At 57.3% G+C, this 25,912-nt stretch overlaps 2 protein-coding genes across 8 annotated transcripts in view; both read left to right on the top strand.

Moving 5' to 3' along the window:
- Window positions 1–2,072, top strand: part of NISCH (nischarin) — a 30,824-nt gene extending 28,752 nt beyond the window's left edge. For all 5 annotated transcript variants that reach the window (XM_016121874.2, XM_016121873.2, XM_016121872.2 and 2 more), the window contains 2 exons: window positions 262–423; window positions 829–2,072. In XM_016121874.2, coding sequence (XP_015977360.2) covers window positions 262–423; window positions 829–1,439 — 773 coding nt within the window. In that variant the 3' untranslated portion in view covers window positions 1,440–2,072. The remainder of the gene's footprint in view (window positions 1–261; window positions 424–828) is intronic.
- Window positions 2,073–4,313: 2,241 nt separating this feature from the next.
- Window positions 4,314–25,912, top strand: part of STAB1 (stabilin 1) — a 27,291-nt gene continuing 5,692 nt past the window's right edge. Inside the window, exons 1-47 of one of the 3 annotated variants that reach the window (XM_016121891.2) lie at window positions 4,314–4,492; window positions 8,737–8,873; window positions 9,217–9,332; window positions 9,571–9,656; window positions 9,727–9,796; window positions 10,177–10,272; window positions 10,581–10,691; window positions 10,946–11,142; window positions 11,358–11,488; window positions 11,669–11,778; window positions 12,058–12,212; window positions 12,425–12,565; window positions 12,708–12,848; window positions 13,027–13,089; window positions 13,370–13,483; window positions 13,582–13,635; window positions 13,880–13,960; window positions 14,388–14,546; window positions 14,993–15,058; window positions 15,276–15,371; window positions 15,621–15,707; window positions 16,481–16,592; window positions 17,034–17,220; window positions 17,330–17,423; window positions 17,551–17,709; window positions 18,957–19,052; window positions 19,721–19,816; window positions 19,943–19,990; window positions 20,171–20,301; window positions 20,473–20,584; window positions 21,001–21,078; window positions 21,166–21,264; window positions 21,391–21,489; window positions 21,645–21,776; window positions 21,993–22,121; window positions 22,300–22,356; window positions 22,731–22,814; window positions 23,247–23,442; window positions 23,566–23,661; window positions 23,754–23,799; window positions 23,901–23,977; window positions 24,195–24,320; window positions 24,518–24,591; window positions 24,738–24,812; window positions 25,061–25,183; window positions 25,464–25,511; window positions 25,728–25,805. In XM_016121891.2, coding sequence (XP_015977377.2) covers window positions 4,412–4,492; window positions 8,737–8,873; window positions 9,217–9,332; window positions 9,571–9,656; window positions 9,727–9,796; window positions 10,177–10,272; window positions 10,581–10,691; window positions 10,946–11,142; window positions 11,358–11,488; window positions 11,669–11,778; window positions 12,058–12,212; window positions 12,425–12,565; window positions 12,708–12,848; window positions 13,027–13,089; window positions 13,370–13,483; window positions 13,582–13,635; window positions 13,880–13,960; window positions 14,388–14,546; window positions 14,993–15,058; window positions 15,276–15,371; window positions 15,621–15,707; window positions 16,481–16,592; window positions 17,034–17,220; window positions 17,330–17,423; window positions 17,551–17,709; window positions 18,957–19,052; window positions 19,721–19,816; window positions 19,943–19,990; window positions 20,171–20,301; window positions 20,473–20,584; window positions 21,001–21,078; window positions 21,166–21,264; window positions 21,391–21,489; window positions 21,645–21,776; window positions 21,993–22,121; window positions 22,300–22,356; window positions 22,731–22,814; window positions 23,247–23,442; window positions 23,566–23,661; window positions 23,754–23,799; window positions 23,901–23,977; window positions 24,195–24,320; window positions 24,518–24,591; window positions 24,738–24,812; window positions 25,061–25,183; window positions 25,464–25,511; window positions 25,728–25,805 — 4,944 coding nt within the window. In that variant the 5' untranslated portion in view covers window positions 4,314–4,411. Of the gene's footprint in view, window positions 4,493–8,736; window positions 8,962–9,216; window positions 9,333–9,570; window positions 9,657–9,726; window positions 9,797–10,176; window positions 10,273–10,580; window positions 10,692–10,945; window positions 11,143–11,357; window positions 11,489–11,668; window positions 11,779–12,057; window positions 12,213–12,424; window positions 12,566–12,707; window positions 12,849–13,026; window positions 13,090–13,369; window positions 13,484–13,581; window positions 13,636–13,879; window positions 13,961–14,387; window positions 14,547–14,992; window positions 15,059–15,275; window positions 15,372–15,620; window positions 15,708–16,480; window positions 16,593–17,033; window positions 17,221–17,329; window positions 17,424–17,550; window positions 17,710–18,956; window positions 19,053–19,720; window positions 19,817–19,942; window positions 19,991–20,170; window positions 20,302–20,472; window positions 20,585–21,000; window positions 21,079–21,165; window positions 21,265–21,390; window positions 21,490–21,644; window positions 21,777–21,992; window positions 22,122–22,299; window positions 22,357–22,730; window positions 22,815–23,246; window positions 23,443–23,565; window positions 23,662–23,753; window positions 23,800–23,900; window positions 23,978–24,194; window positions 24,321–24,517; window positions 24,592–24,737; window positions 24,813–25,060; window positions 25,184–25,463; window positions 25,512–25,727; window positions 25,806–25,912 lie in introns of all 3 variants that reach the window. The other 2 variants (XM_016121893.2, XM_016121892.2) reach the window with 2 other exon arrangements.

Genomic DNA, 25,912 nt, shown 5'->3' with positions numbered 1-25,912 from the left:
GGATGTTTCTGACTCATACTTCCTGAAGAGAGAAAGCTAAGCTCTTTCCCTAATACCTCTATATCCCCTTCCAGAAAAATGTCACAGCCCTTCCTGCCTGAGAAATGGCCGTGTCCCCAGGCTCCGTGATGCTTTCCCACATGGCCCTTCCTGGCCCTGGCTCTGTGGTCTTTAGGTCCAGGCTGACCTGATAAGGCCTAGAGATGTCTCCAGGGCAGGGACTGGGTTGTCTGCAACCATGACCAGCCCCTTCTCCCACAGGCTCCTCCCCAGTGCAAGTGGTGACATGCTTGACTCGGGACAGCTACCTGACGCACTGCTTCCTTCAGCACCTCATGGCTGTGCTCTCCTCCCTGGAACGCACGCCCTCGCCTGAGCCTGTCGACAAGGACTTCTACTCCGAATTTGGGAACAAGACTACAGGTAACCCCATCCAGCTCAGGCTGTAGGCAGGCCGTCTGGGCCGACATCATGGGCCTTGCCAACCCCAAGGGCCACAGCAGGCCCCAAAGCAACTCTCTGCCTCTGTCTCTCTTCTTTTTTCTCTCTGGTCCTGCTTAGCCAGCTAAGGTTTTACATGGGCTTTGTCATGGCACGGTCTCTGTTTCAGCAAACCCTCGACCATCTGGCAGATGCACCCCAAATGTCTGCTCTTCTCTGGGCTGCTAGCTTGTGGGTTTCTTCCTGGGCAGGGGGACTAGGCATGCTCTCTCCCACCTATGACAGATAGCTCACGCTGCCAACTCTGGGTGGCTTGGGGCAGCTGGCGCTCCCAGCCGCACCACAGGCCAATTCCAGGCTATAGCCCTGGCGGGGGTCTCTCTGCAGGGAAGATGGAGAACTATGAGCTGATCCACTCAAGCCGCGTCAAGTTTACCTACCCCAGCGAGGAGGAGATTGGGGACCTTACGTTCATCGTGGCCCAGAAGATGGCTGACCCAGAGAGGGCACCAGCCCTCAGCATCCTGCTGTATGTGCAGGCCTTCCAGGTGGGCACACCGCCACCTGGGCGCTGTAGGGGTATGCTGCACCCCAAAACGCTCCTGCTCACCAGCGCCGAGATCTTCCTCCTGGACGAGGACCTCGTCCACTATCCACTGCCTGAGTTTGCCAAAGAGCCGCCACAGAGGGACCGGTACCAGTTAGACGATGGCCGCCGTGTCCGGGACCTAGACCGTGTGCTCATGGGGTACCAGACCTACCCTCAGGCTCTCACTCTTGTTTTTGATGATGTGCAGGGCCATGACCTCATGGGCAATGTCACCTTGGACCACTTTGGGGAGGCACCAGGTGGCCTAGCCAGAGCTGGCCAGGGCCGTGAAGTCCAGTGGCAAGTGTTTGTCCCCAGTGCTGAGAGCCGCGAGAAGCTCATCTCGCTCTTGGCCCGCCAGTGGGAGGCCCTGTGTGGCCGGGAGCTGCCCGTTGAGCTCACTGGCTAGCCCAGGCCGCAGCCAGCTCTTGCTGCCCTCCATGTCCAGCCTAGCATCCACTCAGTGCAGGGAAGCAGGCTCTCTTCATTATTTTTAAAATGATTTCTCCTCCATTTTGGTACCTTTATTTGACTTTCCTCCCAGAAAATATGAACATCACATGTCCAGTTGATTCTTTCTTTCTAATTCTGGGAGTGAAAGTGTCAGCCCCTCTAGGGCCTCTGTGTGCCATTATCCTCCCATGCATCTGTTAGCTGCCCCTCGTGCAGCGTGGCTGGGCACAGCAGTGTTGTGTCTTCTGTCATAGGACTGTTGTTAACACACCGCGTCATGGGTCTTATTTACTCTTTTATGGGTTCTTTCTTGAAATGTCAAGTCCAGTCTTGCGGTTGCTGTCATTGTGGGCATTTGCTGCTAATCATGAAGCTGGCAGCAAAATGCACATTGGAAGTTCCCACCCTGTGCAATTTTCCAAAGTGGAGGCTTCTCCTGGTCCAGATGAGTGGGAGAGCCCCGTGGGGGGCAGGGCTCCCCCAGGCCTTGGAGCTAAAAGGGATGGAAACACAGGACCTAGAGCTGTCAGCACCAAGTGTGATTCCTGTTACCTATGTTCTCTAGTCCAATAAAGTGGAGTTTGATGCAGTCTGAGTCTTTTATTTCAGTAGCCACTGGGGTTCCCCCACTAGGGCATTGGTCTAGGACATGGTTGACCTGAGGGAAAGAGGGTGCCCTAGAGACACTGGAACATGAGGTATTGGGGAGAAAGAAAGGAGGAAAGGAGGGCAAAGGTACAGGCTCTCCCAAGACCAGATGCTGCTTGGGTAGCCTTAGGACTGGGCCATGCTGGTGTGTAGCTAGCTGAACCATGAGCCTCAGGGCAAACATGAGTGTAGATAACTCTGGGGCACACCTGACTTCTAGCTCATTATTTCTGCCTCCTGGGGGTCTGGAATGTCACACCTGGGCCCAACCCCACCAAAGGCTACAGCCTAGAGTCTGGGTTCCCTCATCGTGTAGGGTCTGAGAGGGTCTCACCAAGATGGCTATAGCAGGAAGGCCTGTGGGAAGGTAGCCCAGGTATAGTGCCCAGGTGGAGTGCCCATCTATGTCTGTTGTGTCCTGAGAAATGGGGATCGCCTCAGGGGCCCCTGCTGAGGTGTGGGGAGTGACTAAGGGTAAGGTCTCCCCACTGTATCCCCCCAGCCAGATCAGAGGTAGGATGTGGGATTTATTTGGGACCCAGTTCCTGTGCTCAACCCTTCCTCAACTTATTTCTACTCCTAGAGCAGGGCCCTTAAACCCCACCCACTTCCCTCATCCTGGCCAATCAGGAGCCTCATTCCCCAAGGCATGGGGCCATTTGGTCAAAATTGGGGAGGAGAGTGGCCAACACAGCTCCCAGGCCTGCTTCTGCTCCTCAGTTTTCCCTGGGTGCTAGTAGGGTAGGGATCCTAGCCTAGAGGACCCATAGGCCTCAGAGAGACTGAGCATATGGGGAGGGGTGGCTGACTAAGAGGTCTCCCCACTGTCCCACCCCCCAGCCAGATCAGTGGCCAGTCCAACTGTCCCAGGAGTTGGTAGGGGGAGGGGGAGCCTGCTGAGGATGAGGAGGAGGGGCAGATGGCAAGGCTTCCCCCCAACCAGGCTATTATCTAAGGCATTTACAAATGGTCACTTGTCTTCATCTCAGTCTGTAAACGACAGTGACAACCAGAGGCAGGTTGCACCGCACCCAGGGCTGGCACACACATGGAGGCCTCACCACCTAGGCTAACACTGTTCTAGTCCCCACAGCCCAACATGTAACAGCTGATCTAGCTGGGTCTAACAAGGACTTGCCCTACTGTGGGGAGGCACTGCAGGCAACAGCTCTGGGATTGGATCTTAACACTGGTTAGCTGAGCGACGCTAAAGTTACTTAGCCCCTCTGAGCCTCAGTTTCCCCACAAGTAAGGGATAATAAAAGAAGCCACCTTCATTCATTCACGCATTCATTTATTTGTTTCACGAATCTATATTGAGTATCTACTGTGTGAACCAGCCAGACACTGTCCCTGTTTTCCCATAGCCGACATCCCAGCAGGGGACAGAAAATAATTTTAAACCAGGGTCAACTGGTGCCTAGCTCTATAAGGAGATGAAGGCCAGTGACCTTTGACCTGAGACAGCCTTGTGGTAAGTCCCTGTGGGAGGATCTGGGGTGACAGTAACACCAAGAGAGTTGCTTAATGTGTCTGGGGCAGAGAGGCCAGCCTGAGTGGACGGGGGTGTGGAATGCAGTGGAAGCCACGGTACAGGGCTCCTGAGTAGAGACCAGATGAAGCAGAAGGGAGGGGCGCTGGCTGCAGGGAGAGAACCGAGGAGGCCCCTGGGGAGAGGAGGGAGGCATAGGGACAAGGTCAGAGGCTGGACCAGTCGGAGAGGCAGTTGGAGCAAGTGTTGTCCACTTAGCACAGAGCCTAACAGGGAGTCAGAGGCCTGCAAGTGCCCTCAGCAGTTGAAAACATCAAGGCAAAAGGATCTGATTCAGGAGCTGCCCTACCCTCAACACCTAGAATCCCCCAGAGCCTCTGACTGAAATGAGCTGGGCTTACAGACACTTAGTGTGAGGACTTGTGTGCATTTGCATTTGAATTTGTTTCACAGCCCCTGATAGACCCCAGACTTATGGCTAATGGTGGACTTGGGGGCTGTGATACCAGGAGGAGAGTCCTGGGCCAGGAAGCTCCAAGCAGGGTCGAAGCCATCCATGCAAGGGTCAGTGGCCAACACCTACCCTTCCGCCTGCAGGCTGCTGATAGGCAGGAGGAAATCCTGGCGGGTTCCTGTGGGGGTGAGCTGGCGGGGCCTCCAGCCTGCTTTTAAAGCAAGTGCCCGCCCCATCCCGCCTGCCTGCCCTGTTCCTGCCTTCCAGAGCTCATTCCCCACACAGGCTACCCTGACTCTGTCCTGGACAGTGTGCCCGCCAGCCGCTGCCGGCCATGGCAGGGCCCCAGGGCCGTCTCCTGCTCTGCCTCTTGGTTTTCTACCTAGCAGGCTCCAGCATCCTCATGGGACAGAAGGTGAGTATGAGCCAGTTGCAGGGGGACATGGTGTCCAGGCTCTGCTGGTTAGTGGTGGGAGCAGGAGGGCGTGTACCCAGATTGGCACAGGTCTGGAGACACAAAAGTCAGGGTACCAGTGTGACCTTCCCTGAGCAGAAACAGAGGCCAGGCTGTTGTGTCCACCTCCCCGGGCTGAGGAGTGTGTGTGGCTACACGGAGTGGCAGGAGTGGCAGCCTGCCCTTCTCTAACTATGCCCAGCCAGCCAGCATGTGGTGTGGTGTGCTGTGATGTGTTGTGATATGCTGTGGCGTGCGTGCTATGGGCAGCTTCCCCCCGGGTCTCCCCAGCCTTAGGGTGAGAGGCGCAGAGCCAGGCCCATCTTCCTGCTCTCCCAGCCCGGACTGAGGCCTGGTTTCTAGACTGGAGATTTTATTACCCCCAACCCTCGCAGGAATGACAAACTGAGAGATTCATGTGACACGTGTGTATGTACTGGGTGTGTGTGTGTGTGTGTGTGTGCGCGCGCGCGCGCACGCGCGCACATATGCGCCAAGGTCCAGCTCCAAGAGTGTCCAGAAGCAAAATGAGGTCTACTGACCCCAGTCCCTCTGGGTAAACGGCAGTCAACGATAACACCCTCAGGCCTAAGAGCTGCCATTTATCAAGTCCGCAGCACACATCTGGCATTATCCCCTCAAATCCTCACAGCCCCTGGGCAATGGGTCCTGCTGTTCTCCACCTGAGGAAGCCAAGGCCCAAGGATGGTGGAAACAGGTCAGTCCAGCTCTAGAGCTGTGCTCCAGACCACCACCTGCAATTCCCCATCCAGCCATGTGGGAGGAGCAGAATGATCCTTGTACGCGGTCATCAGGTCCATGCGTGTGAGGCCCCTCCAGACCGCCTCTCTGTGGGCCCACCCAGGCCCCACAGTAGGGACATTGTCTCCGAGTTTTTGGAAGAGCCACCCACCCTGAGTACAGAGATAGAGTCGCCTGGCTGGGGCCTGCCTCCACGAGAGACCCTCCCTCTGAGGCCCACTTCATCTGATTCTTGGGCCAGGCGCTGCTATCCCCATGTCACTAACAGGCAGATTGAGATCCAGAAAGAGAAGAGACTTGCCCAGAATTCCACTGCCAAGCAGAACGAAAACAGGAACCCAGGCCCCCTGTCATCACTGGGCTTGTTCTCTTTGTGGTGTGCTGTGATGTGCTTTGTGGTCGCTCAGAGAAGGGGCATGGAAAGGGGCCTCGCCAGCTTCAGGGCCAGGTCAGGACTGGGCATGGGCACATCTGAGGTTAAAAAGGAGACAGTGGAGTGGAAGAGCCAAGGGTTACAGGCTGTTCCTGCAGGTTAGTTCCTGTTCACCCCTGCTTCAGTTTCCCCGTGTGTACAGTGCTAGGGAATTCACAGGCCTTTCCACCTCCTCGTGTTCTGGGAACAGGGATCAGTGAGGGGCTTCAGGCCAGGAATTTTCCTTGTCAGAGACTACCTCTAAGCCTGAGCTCGGGGGCTTGAGCTCAGCCAGTCTGGGTCAGGGAAGAGGGTCCAAAGGGTTCTTGCGTATAGGGACGCACCAATACTGGCCTCCTCTCACACACCCTCAGTCACTCAGCCCTCCCAGTACCCCATGTAGTATGAGACTCTCTGTAAATATTAGGAAACTGAGGCTCTGAGGGGAAGGAAAAACCTCTGGTTTACGTAGCCAGTGAGTGGCAGGAGCAAGACTCAAACACAGGCAGGTTCAGGTAGTAGAGGCAGGGAAGGCTTCCTGGAGGAGGGGCTTTTAGCACCCGTCCATTCAATAGCATTTTACCAAGCACCTCCTCTGTGCTAGGAGTGTGTTGGTGCTGGTGGAGCTGGAGTTTGAAGGCAGGGAGGCATTGATCTAGGGCAAGGGAAACAGTTTCGAGGTTCCTTCCTCTGAAGTAGGGTTTTGGCCCCTGGACCACAGCTTGGAGGAATTTCTTCCACCTTCTCACAACAGACTCAACACCTCATGTCTCCTCAACTTCCCCAGCAGTGTCTCTGTGAGAAGCAGACATTGCAAAATCAGTTCTGGATTGGGGCAGGGAGTGGGGCAGCACTCGCCTGGCGCAGGCGGATCCCGAGGTGCCTCCAGGAAGAAGGGAATCTGATTCAGCATTTGGCTGTAATCCAGCCTCACTCTGCCCACGGGACCAACAGTGAGATTGTGGGCTAGGACTGCTGATGCTTCTTCCAGGCTGCCTGGCAGAGGAGGCCCGAGAGCCTGCCTGTGGGGAGGTCCTGAAAGAAATATGATTTGGCTGCCGGCTTATCCACTTATCACCATTTCACAGCCATTTACAAACAAGATATCCTGTGAATGACTGTCCACCACAGGACACAGGGCTCTGGCTTCCTCCCTGTGCCTGGGCCTCACCCACTGCTTCATCAAAAGAGTGAGGACAGTATGCTCCCACTCCCCTTGAGCCCTTTTCCAAGGCTGACTGACATTCTTCTAAGGGCTGGTCCTGGGCCAGTGGTGACCACGTTGGCAGCTGTGCCCAGCTGAGCAGGTGTTCCTCAGAAAAGCCTGCCACCTGCAGAGCTTTTGCCCTGAGCCAGCAGCTGCCTGACTCTGGAATTACCCAACTTCCTAGATGCTCCCTGGCTCAGCAAAGACTGAGCCCGGGGTGGGGAATGAGACCACACTCCCAGCCCACAGCTCAGCCTAAGGCCGCTCACAGCTTCCCTCTTTGTAGACCGCAAAGGCATGAGCGGAAAAGGCCAAATCACAGCACAGAAGGGCCCTAGGACCCTCATATTCATCAGAAGAAAGTGTCGATCACAGCATAGAAAGGCCCTAGGACCCTCATATTCATCAGAAGAAAGTGTTGATCACTATTTCTCCTCTTCTCTTGCTTTGGGAGGCCACACATCTGTAACGTGTTCTAGGAAACATGTCCTGGGCTCACTCCCTTTGGACAGGTATGGTCAGCATGAGAACATCTCAGCTATCCAGGCCATGCCCCAAGCCCCCTAAAAACCTCTCTTCTATTAAAATGTACCTTCCCATGGTTCTTTCTCCCGTTTACAACCAAGAGTTTAGTTTCCGTCCCTCCTGCGTACAGTGCTACAGGTTACTGGGACTTCTTTGCTGTAGAGGTAGTCCCAGTGATGGTGGCCTTGCAGGAGCTATGGCAGGGCAATGAATGGGACCCTCGGGCAGGGCCTTCTTGGCACCCTCAGATGACAACCTCTTTTACTGCCTATGCCTCTTTTCTCCATGTAGCAACCAGACGGCCATTTAAAACACAAACCGAGTCATGGGGCTGTCCCTACTCAGCCTCGCCTAGATGGCCTGGCCACCAGCCCCTCTCCAGCCTCTCCGTGGCTGCTTTCTGCCTCATCACACATGATCACTTACTCCTTTCCCCTTCGTGCCTTTTGTCTCTCCTATCCACTCTGCCAGGAGCGCAGCTCCAGCCAAATCTCATTCCTCCCTTAGGCCCTAACTCAATTGTTACCTCCCCCAGGAAACTTCTTGGGCCTCCAGCTTGGGTTCTCTCAGCTCCCTCGCTGTCACCATTGCCCATCCGATAATGGGCCGTGCACCGTTGGGTCCCGGCCGGTTTGGGGCCATGGCCAAGCCTGAGCTGAGGTCTCAGGGAACATGCCTGCCAGGGCCCAAACTCAGGCAGACCCTCTCACATATGCCTGCGTACGGAGGTCAGCCTCTTGGGTCTGGGGCAGACTCCTGGGTCCCTTAGGCTTGCTGAGAGGGTCATTTGGCAGCAAGGTGGGGATATGCTTAGAACAAAGTAGGGATGGGTGCATTTTTCTCCCAGTGTCAGCCATGTCGTTTATCGTTTATTTTTAAATGAAAGGCAAGAATGATCACTAGGTGGAGAGTCCAAGCTCAAATGCCTGATTCACATCCTGTCAATGGGTGGTTTTCAGCAAGGGCTACCCAATCAAAGCTCAGTTTCCTCATCTGAGTTGGCTGAGGTAGAACAAAATGACTAGATTCTTTTGATGCCAGAAAGTATAGATTCAGACTTCTCAAAGTGCTTTCGAGGCCACGAGCAGAGATATGTGACTGTGGACACAGGGACATACTATGGCAGTCTCAACTTGTAACAGGCAGGTTTCAGGGCCTTCCTTTGTCCTCACTGCCTCCCCACTGAACAGGTGGAAAAACAAGGCCTGGAGAGGGCTGCTAGGCCTTGCCGTGATCAGTACAGAGTCAGGACTAGTGCAGGGGCCAGCCCCTTCACTGCAAACCCCTTTCGTGGCCCAGGTGCGATCCAGACACTGTGATGTGAAGACCAAGTTTATCACTCATGTACCCTGCACCATGTGCCCTGCCGCCAAGAAGCAGGTGTGTCCCTCGGGCTGGCTTCAGAATTTCCCGAAGAAGATATCACAGGACTGCCGGTGTGGATCCCCACCCCTATCTTTGCCCACTTCTGGGAGTATCCTGTGGGGTGTCAGGGAACCAGGAAGAGCCTGGAAGTCTTGGGAAGTAAGGGCAGGAACTCGCTTATTCATACATCTGTTGGCTCCTCCAGTGGGGCGAAGAGAGGAAGTGGGGAAGGAATAAGAAGGTGGGGGCTAGTAGTGTTTACTGAGCACTTATGTGCCAGGTCTTGTGCTCAGCTCTGGGCCAAGCAAAGAGAGGGGAGGTGGAGTAAGAACACTGGAACCCAGCATCAGCAGGCTGGGGTGGGGCTGCCGTGTGGGAGTCGCTCTCATTGCCCTGCTCATGCTTTGTCCCCAGCTACGAGGTGCAGCTGGGGGACTCTCTGGTGTCCATGAGCGGCTGCAGCCTGGAATGCTGGAAGGACGTGGTGCAGAAGGCCTGCTGCCCTGGCTACTGGGGGTCCCAGTGCTACGGTATGGGGTGGTGGGGTCCCACCTTGCTCTTTGCACCCCAGCCTTTGGTTCCCCCTCTGCAGGATCTGCCTGCATTCCCCTTCACCTTGATCATTTAAGGAACCAACATAGCTTGCCACCTGGCTCTGGCTGCTCTGCGGAGGGGCCGAGTCTGGGTCTTCCCAGAGATGTTGGGGTCAGGGATGAATCGAGAGTTCTTGGAACACAGCTGAGTTCTTTGGCGGGGGGGTGTCCACAGAGTGCCCTGGGGGGGCAGAGACCCCATGCAACGGCCACGGGACCTGCCTGGATGGCATAGACAGGAACGGGACCTGCATCTGCCAGGTAAGGGCCGGGCAGGCTGGGGCGGGAAACATTGGAGAGGCTGCACTGACTGGGCATATTCTTCCACCAGGAAAACTTCAGTGGCTCAGCTTGCCAGGAGTGCCAAGACTCCAACCGCTTTGGGCCTGACTGCCAGTCAGGTGAGCGCTGGCAAGGCAGGAAGACAGGGCCAATGTCCACCTGGGGTCCCGTAGACACTCAGTCCCTGCAACCGGCCCCCACCAGCTTCCCCTCCCAGTCTCTCAGCCTTGCATTTCTTCTCTAGAGACAAAAATTTTTGTCATCATGCTGTTCTTGGAGGCCTCCTCCAGGAAGCCCTCCCTGAACTCCCAGGCTGGGCCAGGTGCCTCCCTGGGCTCCCACTCCCCCTGTGGCCCTGCATCGCAACTCCGGACTCCTGAAATTGTACCTGTTGGAGCTGAGTTCTGGAAATGCAGAGGGCAGAAACTCAATGTCCCTGTGTGTCCCTGGGTTACACCCAGAGGCTAGGGCCCCACCTGTTCCTATGTGTTCCTCGCAGTGTGCAGTTGTGTGCATGGTGTGTGCAGTCGTGGGCCACTTGGGGATGGAAGCTGCCTGTGCTTTGCTGGATACACTGGACCCCGCTGCGACCAAGGTGAGCAGTGCTGCTGGGATAGCCTGGGCAGCGGGTCATAGGTGGCCAGAACAGGAGAGGTCAACTAGGTGAGGGACGACGGGGCCTGAGACTTAGCAGGACCTCTGCCTGCAGCCGAATTTCTTTCTAAGTAGGAGAGGCACACAAGTGGTCAGGGGGAAGGGGAGGTCTCATCTGAGACCTCAACTGTCCAGAACCCCAGAAAGAACGGGGCCTTTGCCAGAGTTACACAGCAGAGCACATATGCTCCTGTGTTCCTCCCTAACCTGGGGCTTCGGCCATTGTAATGCTTTCCCTTCTCCGCTTAGCGGTGCCTGTGTGCCAGGCCCTGAACTGTCCCCAGAACTCCCAGTGCTCTACGGAGGCCCCTACCTGCAGCTGCCTGCCTGGCCACACTCAGGAGGGCCGCGAATGCCGAGGTAAGTCTGTGACTTAGATGTCCAGGGCTCCAGCTCAGGGTGAACAGGCGGTGGGAGAACATCCTTCTAAATCAGCAAGTGTAGTCTGGCCATTTACAGGCAGGGAGAACTGTCCCTGAGGGAGGTAAAGACTGCCTGTCCTCGAGGTCTAGATCAACCCACTCACCCCATCTTTGGGTCATCATAATGGAAACTGGAGGAGACAGCCTCTTGGGTGCCCAGCTCACTTGGGTTTTCTCTCTCTGCCCTGGCAGCCCCCGACCCCTGCCGGCCATCACCCTGCTCCCCGTTGGCCCAGTGCTCAGTGAGCCCCAGCGGGCACGCGCAGTGTCGTTGTCCCAAGAATTACCATGGTGATGGGACGGTGTGTCTGCCGCAGGACCCATGCAACACCAACAATGGTGGCTGCCCCAGCAACTCCACCTTGTGTCTGTACCAGGGGCCAGGCAAGGTGAGTGGGGACCCCGGCTGGATCCACCCACCCACACTATCTGTGGGACCCTGAGTAAAGGGAGCCTCAGCCGCCCCATTTTTAAAATGGGAAAAGGATAGCACCCTCTTCATGGAGAGTGGTTGTGGGGGCCGAGTAGAGCTCTGTGGGCGTGGCAGATGCCAGCAGTCCTCTTGGACATGATGTCACCATCCTGGCCCTTCCCCGTGGCCCAGGCCTCCTGCAGATGTAAGCCAGGCCTGGTCAGCGTCAACCACAATGCCTTCGCGGGCTGCTTTGCCTACTGCTTTCCCTACTCCTGTGACCGGTCAGCCACCTGCCAGGTGACCCCCGATGGAAAGACCAGGTGGGCACAGGGGCCTCAGGGTGGACACCAAGGGCAAGGCAGAGAGGGTAGACTGGGCAGGGGCGGGTGTGCACATGTGTGCACCCTCAGCTCAAGGCCCCGTGGGGACAGGAGGAAGGGAGCCAGAAGGTAGCAACTGGCCCCACACCCCTGCTCCAACCAGTTTTCCCCACCCCCCAGCTGTGTGTGCAAGGAGGGCCAGGTGGGGGATGGGCATGCCTGCTACGGACACCTGCTCCACGAGGTGCAGAAGACCGGCCTGGGGATGAGAGTCGCCCTCTCCATGCTGGGTGTGTGACCCTGCCCCTCGTGCCCAGCACTGCTAGCAGGGTGGGAGGGCGCGGACTCCTCAGAGATTCCTGTTCCTCTGCCCAAGCGCTATGGAAACAAGGGTGGACTGGGTGGGGTTCATAGTGGAGGTGAGAGCTAGCTCCCCAGACCTGATGCCCACATCTACCCTACATCCTAGAACCAATGCCCCCCACACACACACAACTCCCTAAAACAGAAGACTGAGGGCTTAGGGTCTCCCCAGATCCATTCTGATGCACCCTCTCCTGGACCCCCAGACCAGGGCTGCCGGGAGATCCTCACCACGTCGGGCCCATTCACCGTGCTGGTGCCGTCCCTCTCCTCCACCCCCTCCAGGACCACGAATGTGAGACTGGGCTCATCCACCATGCTGGTGCCGTCCCTCTCCTCCAACCCCTCCAGGACCATGAACGTGAGACCCTCCCCATCGAGATGCTGGCTGCCAGCCCTTGCCCCCTTCCTGGACCCTGCCCCAGGCTTCAAGGCCTGAGAGAATTCCCAGTCTCCACTCTGGGGAACTGAGGCCTGGGAGCCATCTTGTCCCCTTTGTAGCTCGGCAGGGTGGCACGCAGAAGATCACCCGCCCCGGGCCCCCTAGGCACCCCGATCCCCTTGTGCCCTCAGGCATCCCTTGCCCAGCAGCTCTGCAGACAGCACATCATCGCAGGGCAGCACATGCTGGAGGAATTAGGGACCCAGCAGCAAACACGCAGGTGGTGGACGCTGGCTGGGCAGGAGATCACCGTTACTTTCAACCGCTTCATGGTAAGGGGGAGAACCCCGGCCTGGCGACCAGCGGAGTCACAGATTGGGGACACAGCCTGAGCAAAGGTGTGGAGATGGGACAGGGCCTCAGTGCAGGAAATTAACATGTGGAGTCTGAGCCAGAGTTCTCACTTCTCGACAGCAGTACACCTACAAATACAAAGACCTGCCCCAGCAGACATTCACCATCCATAAGATCAACTACCCAGCAGCTAATGGTGTCTTCCACACAGTTTCCGCCCTGCGGTGGCAGCCCCCAGCAGAGCTCCCTGCAGACCCTAAGGTAAGCCAATGTCCTCTTCTCCCCAGCCCTGTGCCACTGGGTGACCTCTGACACCTACAGAATTCAGGGAGGTGGCAGGGGCAGTTTTGGGTGGGGCTGGGGCAGAGTGCCTTTCTCTCTGATACTGAAGCAGCCTCACCCTCTTCTCTGTGGCCCTAATGCTTGTCCCTTCCTGCAGAGAACCATTAGCCAGATCCTTGCCTCCACTGAGGCCTTCAGCCGGTTTGAAACCATCCTGGAGGTGAGTTGGGGGGAAAAGTCCTGGCCCATCTGATCTTTTGGGCTGGGCCCCCTCATTGCCCAGAATCTGCTCCACAGTGATCTGGGGTCCTGGAGTAGCCTCCATCCTAGAACTCGCCATCACCACCCTGAGGTTCTGCAGTAGCATGGACCCATTGCTGATGTCTCCAGCTTACTCCTGGTGGGGATTCCCTGTGGGCTGAGGGTGGCAGGGCCCAGGCATGGCTCAGAGTTGGCAGCTAGCCACAGAGCCTCCCTGAGCCTTTCTCCCACCATCACAGAACTGCGGGCTGCCCTCCATCTTGGATGGGCCTGGGCCCTTCACAGTCTTTGCCCCAAGCAATGAAGCTGTGGACAACTTGCGTGACGGACGCCTCATCTACCTCTTCACAGCAGTAAGCTGGGCAGAGAGAAGGGACTGGGAATCTAGAGGCGTCAGGGCTTCTACTTTTCCTACTGGGCCTCCAGCAGTCAACCCTCTCTCCCCTGCCAGGGTCTCTCCAAACTTCAGGAGCTGGTGAGGTACCACATCTATGGCCATGGCCAGGTGAGAGGTCCCCCTCCCAGAGAACGGCCAGCTTGCATCTGATGCTGGGCTGTCGAGGGATTTGTCTGTGGGTTTCGGCCTTCCGAGGGGCTCCTTTTTCTCTCCTCACCCGTCTGGACTATTTTAGCACAGAGGAGAGTCCAGAGACCAAGGTGGTGTGTGTGAGTCACCTGGACAGGATTGGGTGTGGCCCCAAAATGTGTGGCTCGTACCCAGCCTAAGGCCACCCTCTCCTCTGTCCCAGCTGACCGTTGAGAAGCTCATCTCCAAGGGTCGAGTTCTCACCATGGCAAACCAGGTCCTGTCTGTGAATATATCTGAGGAGGTGAGATCCAGGAACACCTAGAATGAGTGGCCCAATGGAGGAACTGGTGATAACTCGCCAATTATTTGACCTCTTTCAGGCCCACCTTTGTGCTCCAAGCCCCGTGGCCTGCAGGCTCTGGTGGGGGTCATATGGGAGACAGGCACAGATCAATCCTTTGGGAGCCTGACAGTCTGGGAGGACTCCAGGAGGAGGGGGGCGAGGAGCACATGGGTGGCAGGGTTGGTAGCGGGAGGTCGCTCCATGTGGCAGAAACTACGTGGGTCAGGGAGGCTGGAGCAGTGTTGCCAGAGCAGAAGGTGTTGCCAGGAGCAGGGAGAAGAGACAGCGGGGCCTTCATGTCACTGAGCTGCAGCGGTGGGGGTGGCATCAGGGGAGGGACTGAGCTTTTTGGGCTGCTTTGGTTGCATACTGGGCTCTGCCACAGGGGCGCATCCTGCTGGGACCTGCAGGGATCCCACTGCGGACAGTGGACATGCTGGCTGCCAATGGCGTGATCCACATGCTGGAGGGCATCCTGCTGCCCCCGACCATTCTGCCCATTCTACCCAAGCACTGCATCCAGGAACAGCACCAGATCGTGGTGGTGAGTGCACACCGCATAACCCGGGCATTTCTGACACCCCCAGCACTGCTGGTGTATAGGTCATCTTCCAAGAGAAATTCTCTTCGAGTCAGTGGGTGGGCCCATGGTGGCTCTGGGGTCCAGACACAGACCTCACAGACTCACCTTGACTCTCCCACATCCCCTCAGCAGTTCTGCTGATTGCCCCTTTGAGATCACTCTTGCATCTTCCATCCTGTCCTCAGCCTCCCTGCCAAAGCCTGGGACTCTCATGCTCTCAGCACCAAGCTCCTATCCACTGTAGGATCTTTGTTCTTGCTCTTCCTGGCCCTCTCCTGGCCCTCCTGTGGCTGACTTTTTTTATACCTCAGCTCTCAGCTTCATGCCACTTTCTTAGGGTTTGCTAAATAAATAAATAAACCAGGGCTAACTGTTCTCCCCTTCTTCCCCTGCCCTGCCCTTCCCAGGGCTCCTGTGTGGACTGCCAAGCCCTGAATACCACCGACACGTGCCCCCCCAACAGCGTGAAGCTGGTGAGCATCCCTTGGCCCAGCCCTCAGGGCTGACTCCTAACTGTCCAGCAGGAATTCGGCCTGGGGTCAAGGTGGGGCAGTGGGGCTGGGAGGCTAGGCTGGACCTGGAGGGTGGGAATGCTAGACCCAGGGGACAGAGGTCCCTTGACCAGGGCTGCCAGATGAAGGGGTTGCCAAGGACCTATACCTGCTGACCAGTCTTGCACGGCCCACCCAGGACATCTCCCCTGAAGAGTGTGTCTACATCCATGACCCTACTGGACTCAACGTCCTGAAGAAGGGCTGTGCCCGCTACTGTAACCAGACCATCCTGGTGAGCTTGGGCATGGGGCGCTTAGTGTCTAGTAACCTGGGGCACTTGCTCTCCCCTGGGGCTCCCAGGCTGGGGCTGGGTGGGCTGTCTTCCTCAGGGAGCTGGGCTGCATCCTAGTGGTGGAACGGGAGTCACAGAGGGGTCACCCACCCCCTTGCTCCAGAGATGGGACCAGGGAGCAGAAGCAGCCTGGGCAGTGGGGGTGGCATTGTGCCAGACAGACCCAGAGGCATGCTCTGTCTCTTACAGAAACCTGGCTGCTGCAAAGGGTTTTTTGGGCCAGACTGTGCACAGTGTCCGGGGGGCTTCTCCAACCCCTGTTATGGCAAAGGCAACGTGAGTTCCCTCCTGCCCCAGGGTGAGGAGTCGGGGAGGCAGGGTCTTCTCGAGCTGGCCAGTGACTGGCTGGGTGTGTGAACCAAATCCACCTCTCTCTGGCTTCATTCAGTTCCCTCACATCTAGGCAGTAGAAGTTGGATCATATTATTTTTACTATTTTAATTAGAAATAGTTAATTAGTTAGATTTTGTATCTATTTTCATAAAAGCTATTTGTGTGCTATGTTTTTTGGGGGGAGTGCTTTTTTTTCTTTTGCCACTTTGTAACATCAGGGTTACTTTAACACCTGGCTAGGGAAGAACACAGGAGTTATGTGTTTCCAGGTTGAGCAAAGGTCACCCATGAAGCCTCTAGGGCCAGGTGCCTTTTAAGATGGGGTCCTCAACCCCCGGGGCCATGGACCAGTACCAGTCTGTAGCCTGTTAGGAACTGGGCCACACAGCAGGAGGTGAGCAGCAGGCAAGCGAGCAAAGCTTCATTTGTATTTGCAGCCGCTCCCCAGCACGAGCGTCACTGCTTCAGCTCCACCTTGATCAGCAGGCATTAGATTCTCATAGGAGCCCTGGTCTGTGGTGCCCAAAAGGTTGAGGACTGCTGTTTTAGGGTACTAGTTCCTAGGCAGCATTGGTGATTTGGAAGGTCTCTTCCAGAATAAGGTCTTCCAGGGGGATCAGGAGCTCAAAGCCAGCCCACAGTGGAAAGGGGTGATGGGGGAGGGGGTGTGGAGAGTCCCTTCCCCGTGACTGATCCTGCCTCCTGCCCACCCCCAGTGCAGCGATGGGGTCCTGGGCAATGGGGCCTGCCTCTGCTTCCCAGACTACAAGGGTGTTGCCTGCCACATCTGTTCCAACCCAAACAAGCATGGTGACCAGTGTCAGGAAGGTGGGTGATCCTGGCCCAGGTTGCCTGTCAGGAAGAAAAAGATTCTGCTTGGAAAGGGGGCTGGGGACTCCCAGTAAGGGGAATAGAGCCCCTGGAGGAAGGATAAAGGCCAGAGAGAGTGGAGGAGGATTTGGGATCAGAAATAGGTGTCTCTTCACTGATGCCAGGAAGAGAACCGTGGTTGAATCTAAAGCATTCAGGATTTAGGTCAGACACACAGGAGAACTTCCCAGAAGTGGATTTGGGGGCAGGGCAGCTAGAATGGGGTGACTGAAAGCAAAAATTACCCCCTCTCATTTCCTCTGCCAGCCCGTTGAATTTGGGATAATCTGATTTTGTGACCCTTAAGTCAATTCTGTGCTGGCTGCCCCATTCCCAGCATGTCTTCAACTACATCCTGGCCCCTGCCTCAGTTTCCCTGCTCCCATCTCCTCCCTGCAGACTGCGGCTGCGTCCATGGTCTATGTGACAACCGTCCAGGAAGTGGGGGTGTGTGTCAGGGTGGCACATGCGCCCCGGGCTTCAGCGGCCGCTTCTGTAACGAGACTACAGGGAACTGTGGGTCCGCAGAGCAGGCCCAGAACTGCCACCTGCATGCCCGCTGTGTCAGCCAAGGGGGCATTGCCAGGTAAGGGCTCAAGCTTCATCTCTGTATGTCTATGACCTCTTCTGTCATTTGTTCAACCTCTAGCCTCTTTCAGAAGTTGACTGGAGGCCCCCCATTCATCCACCCCCAGGTGTCTCTGTCTCGACGGCTTTGAGGGTGATGGCTTCTCCTGCACACCCAGCAACCCCTGCTCCCGCCCAGACCGTGGTGGCTGCTCAGAGAACGTCAGTCTCATTGTCCCTTCCCTGAAGTCCTGATCCAGGGGTGGGAGGCGGAACTCCTTTGCCCTCTGCCCTCTGCCATCTGCCCACTGCATTCCAGCCCTGAGTCATTTATCTGTGGCTCTCACAGGCCGAATGTGTTCCTGGGGCCCTGGGCACCCACCACTGCATATGCCACAAAGGCTGGAGTGGGGATGGCCGTGTCTGCGTGGCCATCGATGAGTGTGAGCTGGACGCGCGAGGTGGCTGCCATGCTGATGCCCTCTGCAGCTATGTGGGACCTGGGCAGGTGAGGCGCGGCAGGCCTGGAGACAGCAGAGTGGGAGGGAGGATCTCCCTGTACCCCTTCAGACTCCAGAAACATCCACTTCAAGAGCTCAGGCTCAGGGTCTCAAACCTCAGACGCAATGAGAATCCAGTTCCGAAATGTCGAGTAGTATAATCTGGAAGCAGTGGTCAGTGCTGGGAGCCATGTGAAGGCCCCAAGAGTTTCAATGGAAAGCACATTCCAAGGCCAGTCTAGGCAGCATTTTCTCCAAATCAGAAGGCTATGACTCCTGTCTCTCAGGGATGAGGACTCTCATAACCAAATCAATGAGTTCTCTGCATTAAGGGGCCACTGCGGCCACCGTCTTCAGACAATTAGTTCATGCATTCACTCATTGGTTTCCCAAAATCTTTAGACCAATGGACTCCAGTTCTGTAACTTTGCAATCTCAGTCTAGTCACAAGGTCTCAGAATCTGGAGATTGCCGTGTGAAGCATTTCAGGCCTGGTAAACTTGAGGACTGCCTGGCATTTAAGAATATCTAATACATCAATTGGGAGGCTAGGCCTGGTTGGTTCAGAGTCAGCCTCTGCATGGCCCAGACCTGTGCAAGGACCCATGGGGCTCTCTGTCCTCCCACTCCATGATGGCCTGGGACACCAGCCCATGGGACCTTAGCAGTGAGAGCTCAGATGGGCATGAATGGTGGAGGTCCAAACTCCAGCGGGAGCTTTAACGTTCAGAACCGAGTGAAGTGAGCAGGCTGAGACACCTCCCTGCTTGCAAACAAGAGCAACTGAGATATGGGGAGTCTCACCAGTAACTCACCTGCAGTGTGGACAAGCCCAAGGACACTGTCATTTAGCGGGAAGGATCAGAGCTGACAGATAGAGTGGCAGGGTTGGAGGTGAGATTGAGCCGCCATCCCTGGGACTGACCTTGGCAAACACCTGCCCACTCATCACACACCGCTGACTCCGCCTGCCCTGGCAGGGCCCAGGCCTAAGAGTAGAGGGGCACGGAGCCCCCATGGATGCTTCCCTGCTGATGCCATCACTCTATCAGACTCAACCCAAGAGCTGATCTACCCTCAGGGCCTCAGTTTCCCCATCTGAAACACAGCTCTCCAAGGGTGGGGTTGGGAGAAAATCCTCTGGGGTCTGAGCAGACCTCTCTAGGGTACAGTGCCTATCAAGAGCTGAGAAGCAGAGGAGGAAAGGGTTAGGTCCTCTTGGTGAAAAGAGGCCTTGTGCTCCCAACCTCTTCAGAGCCGGTGTACCTGTAAGCTGGGATTCGCTGGGGACGGCTATGTGTGCAGCCCTATTGACCCCTGCCGGGCAGGCAACGGTGGCTGCCATGACTTGGTGAGTGGTCTCAGAGCCTGAGAGGCTCTCCAGGGTAGGCATTGGCTGCAATCTTGCACTCTCTCGGGGAGTCCCATCTTTAGTCAGGACTGGAATCTTTCTAAATCCCAAATCCAAACTCTGCCACATCCTTGCCCACAGGATAGAGCTTTCACTCCTTATTAAGGCCCCAGCCCCAGCCTAGACTCCTCTCTTCGCCCTGGCCCCCACTGCCCCCATTCCATTCTCTTCTGCAAGGCCACTCCGAGCTTCTTGCCATCCCCCGACCTCGTTCTGCTCTAATGCTACCAAACCTCTGCGTAGGTATTCTGGAGGGCTTCCTGCACCACACCTTTGGCCTGGCTAGCTCCTCCTGCTCTCAGCTCAGGCCTCTTTTGAGGGTCCAAGGCCTCCTGGGTGCTCCCACAGATCTGGGCTTCTGTGACCCATCTGTCACGATGGGGTGTGTAACTCATGTCACATTCTCAGTGATCCTGGAAGGCAGGGCCAGGCACTCCAAAGGACCAACAGGAATGCAGATTGGATGGAAGGAGTGAGAAACAGTGGGGACGGGTGGACAGACAGAAGAAGGGGGGGCGGTGATAACAGATGGAGAATGGGTGCTATCCAGCTCTCCATAAAGGGTGCCGAACGAAAGGACATGTCTTTCTGTCCCACCTTCACCCCAGGCCACCTGCCAGGCAGTAGGGGGAGGTCAGCGGGTCTGCACATGCCCCTCTGGCTATGGGGGTGATGGCTTCAGCTGCTATGGAGACATCTTCCAGGTGAGCTTGGGAAGGGGTTCTCTCATGAACCTCAGGTGGGAAGGGGCAGTGCTCAGGCCCCTGGGGGTTGGGGGAGGCTCTGGTTTGTCCTTAGGCCCATGACCTCGGCTCTTTCTCTTCCCTTAGGAGCTGGAGGCAAATGCCCACTTCTCCATCTTCTACCAGTGGATCAAGGTAGCACAGGGCAGAATGCTGGGGTTGGGGCTCAAATCCAGGGGGTCTCCCTGAATACAGGGGTGCCACATAACATCTCTATGAGCTGGAGGTGGGGGCAGGCCTGGAGGCTGGGAGCAGGTAATCTTAAGATGGTGGCTGCCTTCATCTTCCTCCTGTCCCTCTGCACACCTCACACAGAGAGCCAGCATCACTCTTCCTGCCAACAGCCGAGTCACAGTCCTGGTGCCCTCTGAGTCTGCCATCCGAAGGCTGAGCCCCGAGGACCAAGCCTTCTGGCTGCAGCCGAGGATGCTGCCTCACCTGGTCAGGTGGGCAGGAAGGGCCAGGCTCTGGGAGGGGGCTTTTGTGCAAGACCCAGCCCCTCCCCAGACGTTCTCAGCATGGCACGTGTCTACCTTTGGGGATGGAGCTCAGTCCCAGAGGTCTCTGTAGGTTAAACTAACCTGGTTCCATGGTACCCCCCAACTGTGCCCCCTCAGGGCTCATTTTCTTCAGGTTGCCCTTTCTGAGGAGGAGTTGGCCCAGCTGGGCGGGCAAGAGGTGGCCACGCTGAACCCCACCACACGCTGGGAAATTCGCAATATCAGTGGGGTATGTGGTGAACTCTGGGTAGAAGGAACTGTGCAGGGAATGGGAGGAAACTGGAGTGGCTATAGGCTTCCTGGACTGAGGCCCCCCAAGGATTGAGATTGGGATCCCCTCTCCCTGCTCAGAGGGTGTGCCAGGGACACTTTTGCTGCTGTGCTGTGTCTTTGGGCTAGCAGTGACTGTCCCACCAAGGGTTGCCTGCCCATCTCCATCTGCATGTGTATACTGTCCCTCTCATGCATGGGCCCTGCTGGGGGTATACATACCCACTGATAGGTCCTGAGTCTGAGGACGTCTGGGCCAGGCTAGGGGTCACCTGTGGGTCCTGGGTGCCCAGCAGCCTCTCTGTTGCTGTTGCACCCACTCTTAAGTGTCTACCTGTGCCCACTTGTAGCTGAGCTCTGCCTGTTGTCTTCCAGAGGGTCTGGGTGCAGAATGCCAGTGTGGACGTGGCTGACCTCCTTGCCACCAATGGTGTCCTACATGTCCTCAGCCAGGTATGGCTGGGAAGGAGTGTGTGCAGGGAACCTCCTATGCAGCCAAGAAGCGGTGACATACTGACTAGCCCCCATACTCTTTGCCAGGTCCTACTGCCTCCAAGACAGGACGTACTGAGTGGGCAGGGGTTGCTGCAGCAGCTGGACTCAGTGCCTGCTTTCCGCCTCTTCCGGGAACTGCTGCAGGTAAGGGCAAGACAGCGGGGCGCTCGGTCAGGGTCACTCCACCATGTGCGGAGGTTGTCGGCTGGCTCCCAGGGTCAGGACTGAGGGCAATTATGCCCATCTCTGACCCTGGACCCCTGTCCCTAGCACCACAGTCTGGTGTCCCAGATTGAAGCTGCCACTGCCTACACCATCTTCGTGCCCACAAACCACTCTCTGGAGGCCCAGGGCAACAGCAGCAGCCTGGTGAGGTCACTGCGACAGGGGTGACTGAGGGGCAAGGGTGAAGAAGGCTCAGAGGGTGAGCCTCCTGTCCCCTGGCAAAGAGACGCACTGGGAGGAACGCCACTGTCCAGGGCACTTGATAGTCCTGGAGCCCCTGAGCTTCTCCTTCCCCTCAGGATGCAGACATAGTGCGACATCATGTGGTCCTGGGGGAGGCACTCTCCATGGAAGCCCTGCAGAGGGGTGGACACCGAAACTCCCTCCTGGGCCCCGCCCACTGGCTTGTCTTCTACAACCATAGTGGCCAGGTTTGTGGGGACAAGAAGACGCTCCACTCCCGAGGGCACATTCCCTTTGGAGTTCTTCCTTCTGGGAGCCTCCAACCTCTGATCCAGGGACTGCCCGTCCTGGGAGACCCCCATCCATGGAGATGGTCCCAACCCTGGGCCCCTCCTTGGCTTGTAACTCCCAGGGTGAGGGTTGGTTGGGGTGAGCTGGGTTCAGCTTCCTGCCCCACTCCTCAGCCTGAAGTGAACCATGTGCCGCTGGAAGGCCCTGTGCTGGAAGCCCCTGGCCGCTCACTGTTCGGTCTTTCGGGGGTCCTGACGGTGGGCTCAAGCCGTTGCCTACATAGCCACGCGGAGGCTCTGCGGGTGAGAGGCTGGGGCTGGAGGAGGGCAGCTGCGGAGCTCAGAGCTGGGAGGTGCTTGCTGGCGGGGTCAGGCACTTTGTCAGGGGTGGGAGAGCTGTCAGCCTGCCCTGGCGGAAGGAAGGCAGGTTTGCTGGTCCCTGCCCCGGGAGCACATGACTCTCTGCTCTCCCACCCCCTAGGAAAAATGCGTAAATTGCACCCGGAAATACCGCTGCACTCGGGGCTACCAGCTGGAGGTGAGACTGGGCTTGGCACAATCCCATCCCTGTTTCATTTGCTCTCAGTCCTCTCAAGGTGTTCAATCCCCGGGGCCCAGCTTTGCTTGCCCAGGCATGGGAAACTAGAATGGCACGGGCTGCTCACCTTCCCTGATGGAGGCCAGGATGCCTGGGCCCAGGTCTGCCCAGAGCAGACCTCACTCAGATTTGCACCTGAAGGCCTGGGGCCCTGCGGCCCAGGTCGAAGGCCTGCCCTCCCTCTCCTCATCGGGTTTATTTGTCTCAGTCTCTCCCTGCCCTTCTGCTATCCTGCTTGCCTGTGTCATCCACTGATACCTAGTTTGTCTGTCTGTCTGTCTGTCTGTCTGTCTCCTGCCTGTCCCCATTTCCAGAACACCCCCAAGAAGAGCTGTGTCTACCGATCTGGCTATTCCTTTTCCCGGGGCTGTTCTTATACGTGTGCCAAGAAAATCCAGGTTTGCCCTGAACTTTCTCATCCTCAGATCTTCAACCAGAGAAAAAGAGATGGCAGTGGGGGCCAGAGGAGGAGCTTGGATTAGATTTCAAGGGCAGAGGCAGGGCTGGGACTTGGATGAGGCCAGTGAAGCAAAGGGTCAGAAGAAGGGCAAAGGAGAGAGAGCTGGAGTCCGAGGGGCCAGTATTCGTTCCTATGGCCATGCCCTCAGAAAGAGGGGATGGGGAGGAGAAAGGCCCAGAGATGACACCATCAGCCAAGCCCAGGGGCAGCTCTGCCCCTCACTGTGGGGCTGTGGAGGGCAGTCTCCATTTCCCGGGTCCAACTTGCTTCGTTCTATGGCTTTGTGGCCCTCACCCTTCCTGACATTTCGCTTTCCCTTGACATCTGCTCCGGCCTGTGCTGGGCCTCTCCTTGCATCCCCTCCCCGCAGGTACCTGACTGCTGCCCCGGTTTCTTCGGCACACTGTGTGAACCATGCCCGGGGGGGTTGGGCGGGGTGTGTTCGGGCCATGGGCAGTGCCAGGACAGGCTCCTGGGCGATGGGGAGTGCCGCTGCCAGGAGGGCTTTCACGGAACAGCCTGTGAGATGTGCGAGCTGGGTCGCTACGGGCCCAACTGCACCGGAGGTGAGGACGGGGAGGGGGCAGGGATGGTGGGCAACCTGGCAGAGGATGGCAGTCATGGAGACACCCCGGCAAAGGCAGGATGGAGGCAATGCGTAATTCCCATCTGCCCCTGTCTGCCCTCAGTGTGTGACTGCGCCCATGGGCTATGCCAGGAGGGCCTGCGAGGGGACGGAAGCTGTGTCTGTAACGTAGGCTGGCAGGGCCTCCGCTGCGACCAGAGTGAGTAGCCCCAAAGGGGAGGCAGGTGACTCCCTGGGAGGTGGTTCCTGGGTCTGAATGACCAGAACCATCCCATCTTCCTACCCCCCCAGAAATCACTGGCCCTCACTGCCCAAAGACGTGTGACCCCAACGCCAAGTGAGTGAGCTGGTGCTAAAGCAGATTGGCAAGTGGGTAGGGGGACTGGGGTCAAGGCAGGGGCTGGGGGGACAGGAGCTGACTGTTGCCATCCCTCCCAGCTGTGTGCAGGACTCGGCAGCAGCCCCGGCCTGCATCTGTGCTGCGGGGTACTCAGGCAACGGCACCTATTGCTCAGGTCCAGCTATACCGATGCCTCACACGCTCTCTGAAATTTGGGGGTGGCTTTCCCTGCAGAGCCCCCTCCGCTCCCTCTAGATCCAGTCCCTTTCCCTGTCCCATCTCTGGTCTTAGCCGTCCCTCTGACCTTTTCCCTTTCCCCACGCCCTCCTTCCCCGTCTCCACTCCGTCCTCTTGCCTGCTCCTCACAACTCTCTGGGATCATCTACCCCTAGAAGTGGACCCCTGTGCCCATGACCATGGAGGCTGCTCCCCCTACGCCAACTGCACCAAGGTGGCACCTGGGCAGCGGACGTGCACCTGCAAGGACGGCTACACAGGCGATGGGGAGCTGTGCCAGGGTGAAGCTGGGATCCCTTCCGGGTGCATGCAGGGCTAGGTGTCTAGTTTCAGTGGTCTGAGTTAGAGTAGGAAAGGCTCAGAGACAAACAGGTGTGTGGGGCCTGAGGATGCTGAGAGCAGGGGATGAGCACCTGGATTGACAGATGAATGGAGGGGCTGCCTAGGGCACGCCTCACCCCAGTGTCTCTTCCCCCAGAAGCTAATGGCTGTCTCATCCACAACGGGGGCTGCCACGTGCATGCCGAATGTATCCCCACAGGCCCCCAGCAGGTCAGCACAACAGGGTTGGACACTGGGGCTGTGCCACTCCCCCATAGGGTGGGGCCCCCCAGACAAGCCTTGGGGGTGCTCCTTCTGTCCAGGGGGCTGGTTCCCTCTTGGGTTCCAGCAGCCCCACCAACCAGGATTTGGAACAGGTCTCCTGCAGCTGCCGCGAGGGTTACAGTGGGGATGGCATCCGGACCTGTGATCTCCTGGACCCTTGCTCCCAGGTTAGGCCCCCAGGCCAGCCTCATTTTACAGGGGGAAGAGACTAAGGCTGGAAACGGTTTTCTGTGCCCCTAGCAGGGTTTTAAGGGCCTCTGAAAGGAAAGCCACCCTTCCCACAAGCTCAAGTCTGATCAGTAGGAAATAGGGTTTTAGGGGTTTGGACAGGAACCTTCATGGCCCTTCCCCAGGGCTGGTTGGGGCAGAGAAGTCCTGGGGCCACTGATGCCTCTCTCTCTTATCCCTGCCTCAGAGTAATGGAGGCTGCAGCCCCTATGCTGTGTGCAAAAGCACAGGGGATGGCCAGAGGACGTGCACCTGTGATGCGGCCCACACTGTGGGTGATGGTTTCACCTGCCGTGCTAGAGTCAGCCTGGTAATGATGCCCAAGTCATACCCCTGACCCAACCTTGGCTATGCCCCCCTTAGGCCTGATCCATGGCTAAGACTCCAGATTTCCTGACCCTGACCCCTGATTCCACCTGGGCCTGACCCAGTTTTGATTCATGAAACTAATCCTGACCCCAGCTCAGACCCCCCCTGGCTTTCCTTTCCTCATCTCTGCCTTGGCCAGACCTTGGGCCGCAGGTGCTGGGACAGGCACCAGGCCCTGAATGGGGGCCACTCAAAATCTGAGCTGATCCTCGCCCCCCCAGGAGCTCCTTCGGGACAGGCATGCCTCATTCTTCAGCCTCCACCTCCTGGTGAGTGACCAGCTGGCCTCCATTTCCTAGGTCCTGCCTGGGCTTCTTTGACCTTCAGGTCCTACTTCTCTGCGGGCATTCATGTTCTCATTTGGTCAGGGGGTTGAACAGTCTGGTTTCTCAGAGTCGGAGTCTTTCCACAGAAGATCCGTGGAAGCCCCGAGTTGGTCCCATGTTGCCCTCTTCCACTCAAGCTGTTCTCCCCCCCCCCTCCAGAAATACAATGAACTCAAGGGTAAAGGGCCTTTCACAATCTTCGTGCCACACGCGGATCTAATGACCAACCTGTCACAGGTAACACAAACCCCAGGAGCAAGGCTGGAGAGAGATGAGCATAGCGTGGGGATAGGTAAAGGCACAGGCAGGGCCCCTCACGACTTCCTACCCTCTACCCTCACGAC

This window comes from Rousettus aegyptiacus, unplaced genomic scaffold, assembly GCF_014176215.1.
Source record: "Rousettus aegyptiacus isolate mRouAeg1 unplaced genomic scaffold, mRouAeg1.p scaffold_m13_p_4, whole genome shotgun sequence".
Classification (NCBI taxonomy): Eukaryota; Metazoa; Chordata; class Mammalia; order Chiroptera; family Pteropodidae; genus Rousettus; species Rousettus aegyptiacus.
The sequence above is the reverse complement of the archived record's forward strand: the minus strand, read 5'-3'. Positions and strand labels throughout refer to the sequence as shown.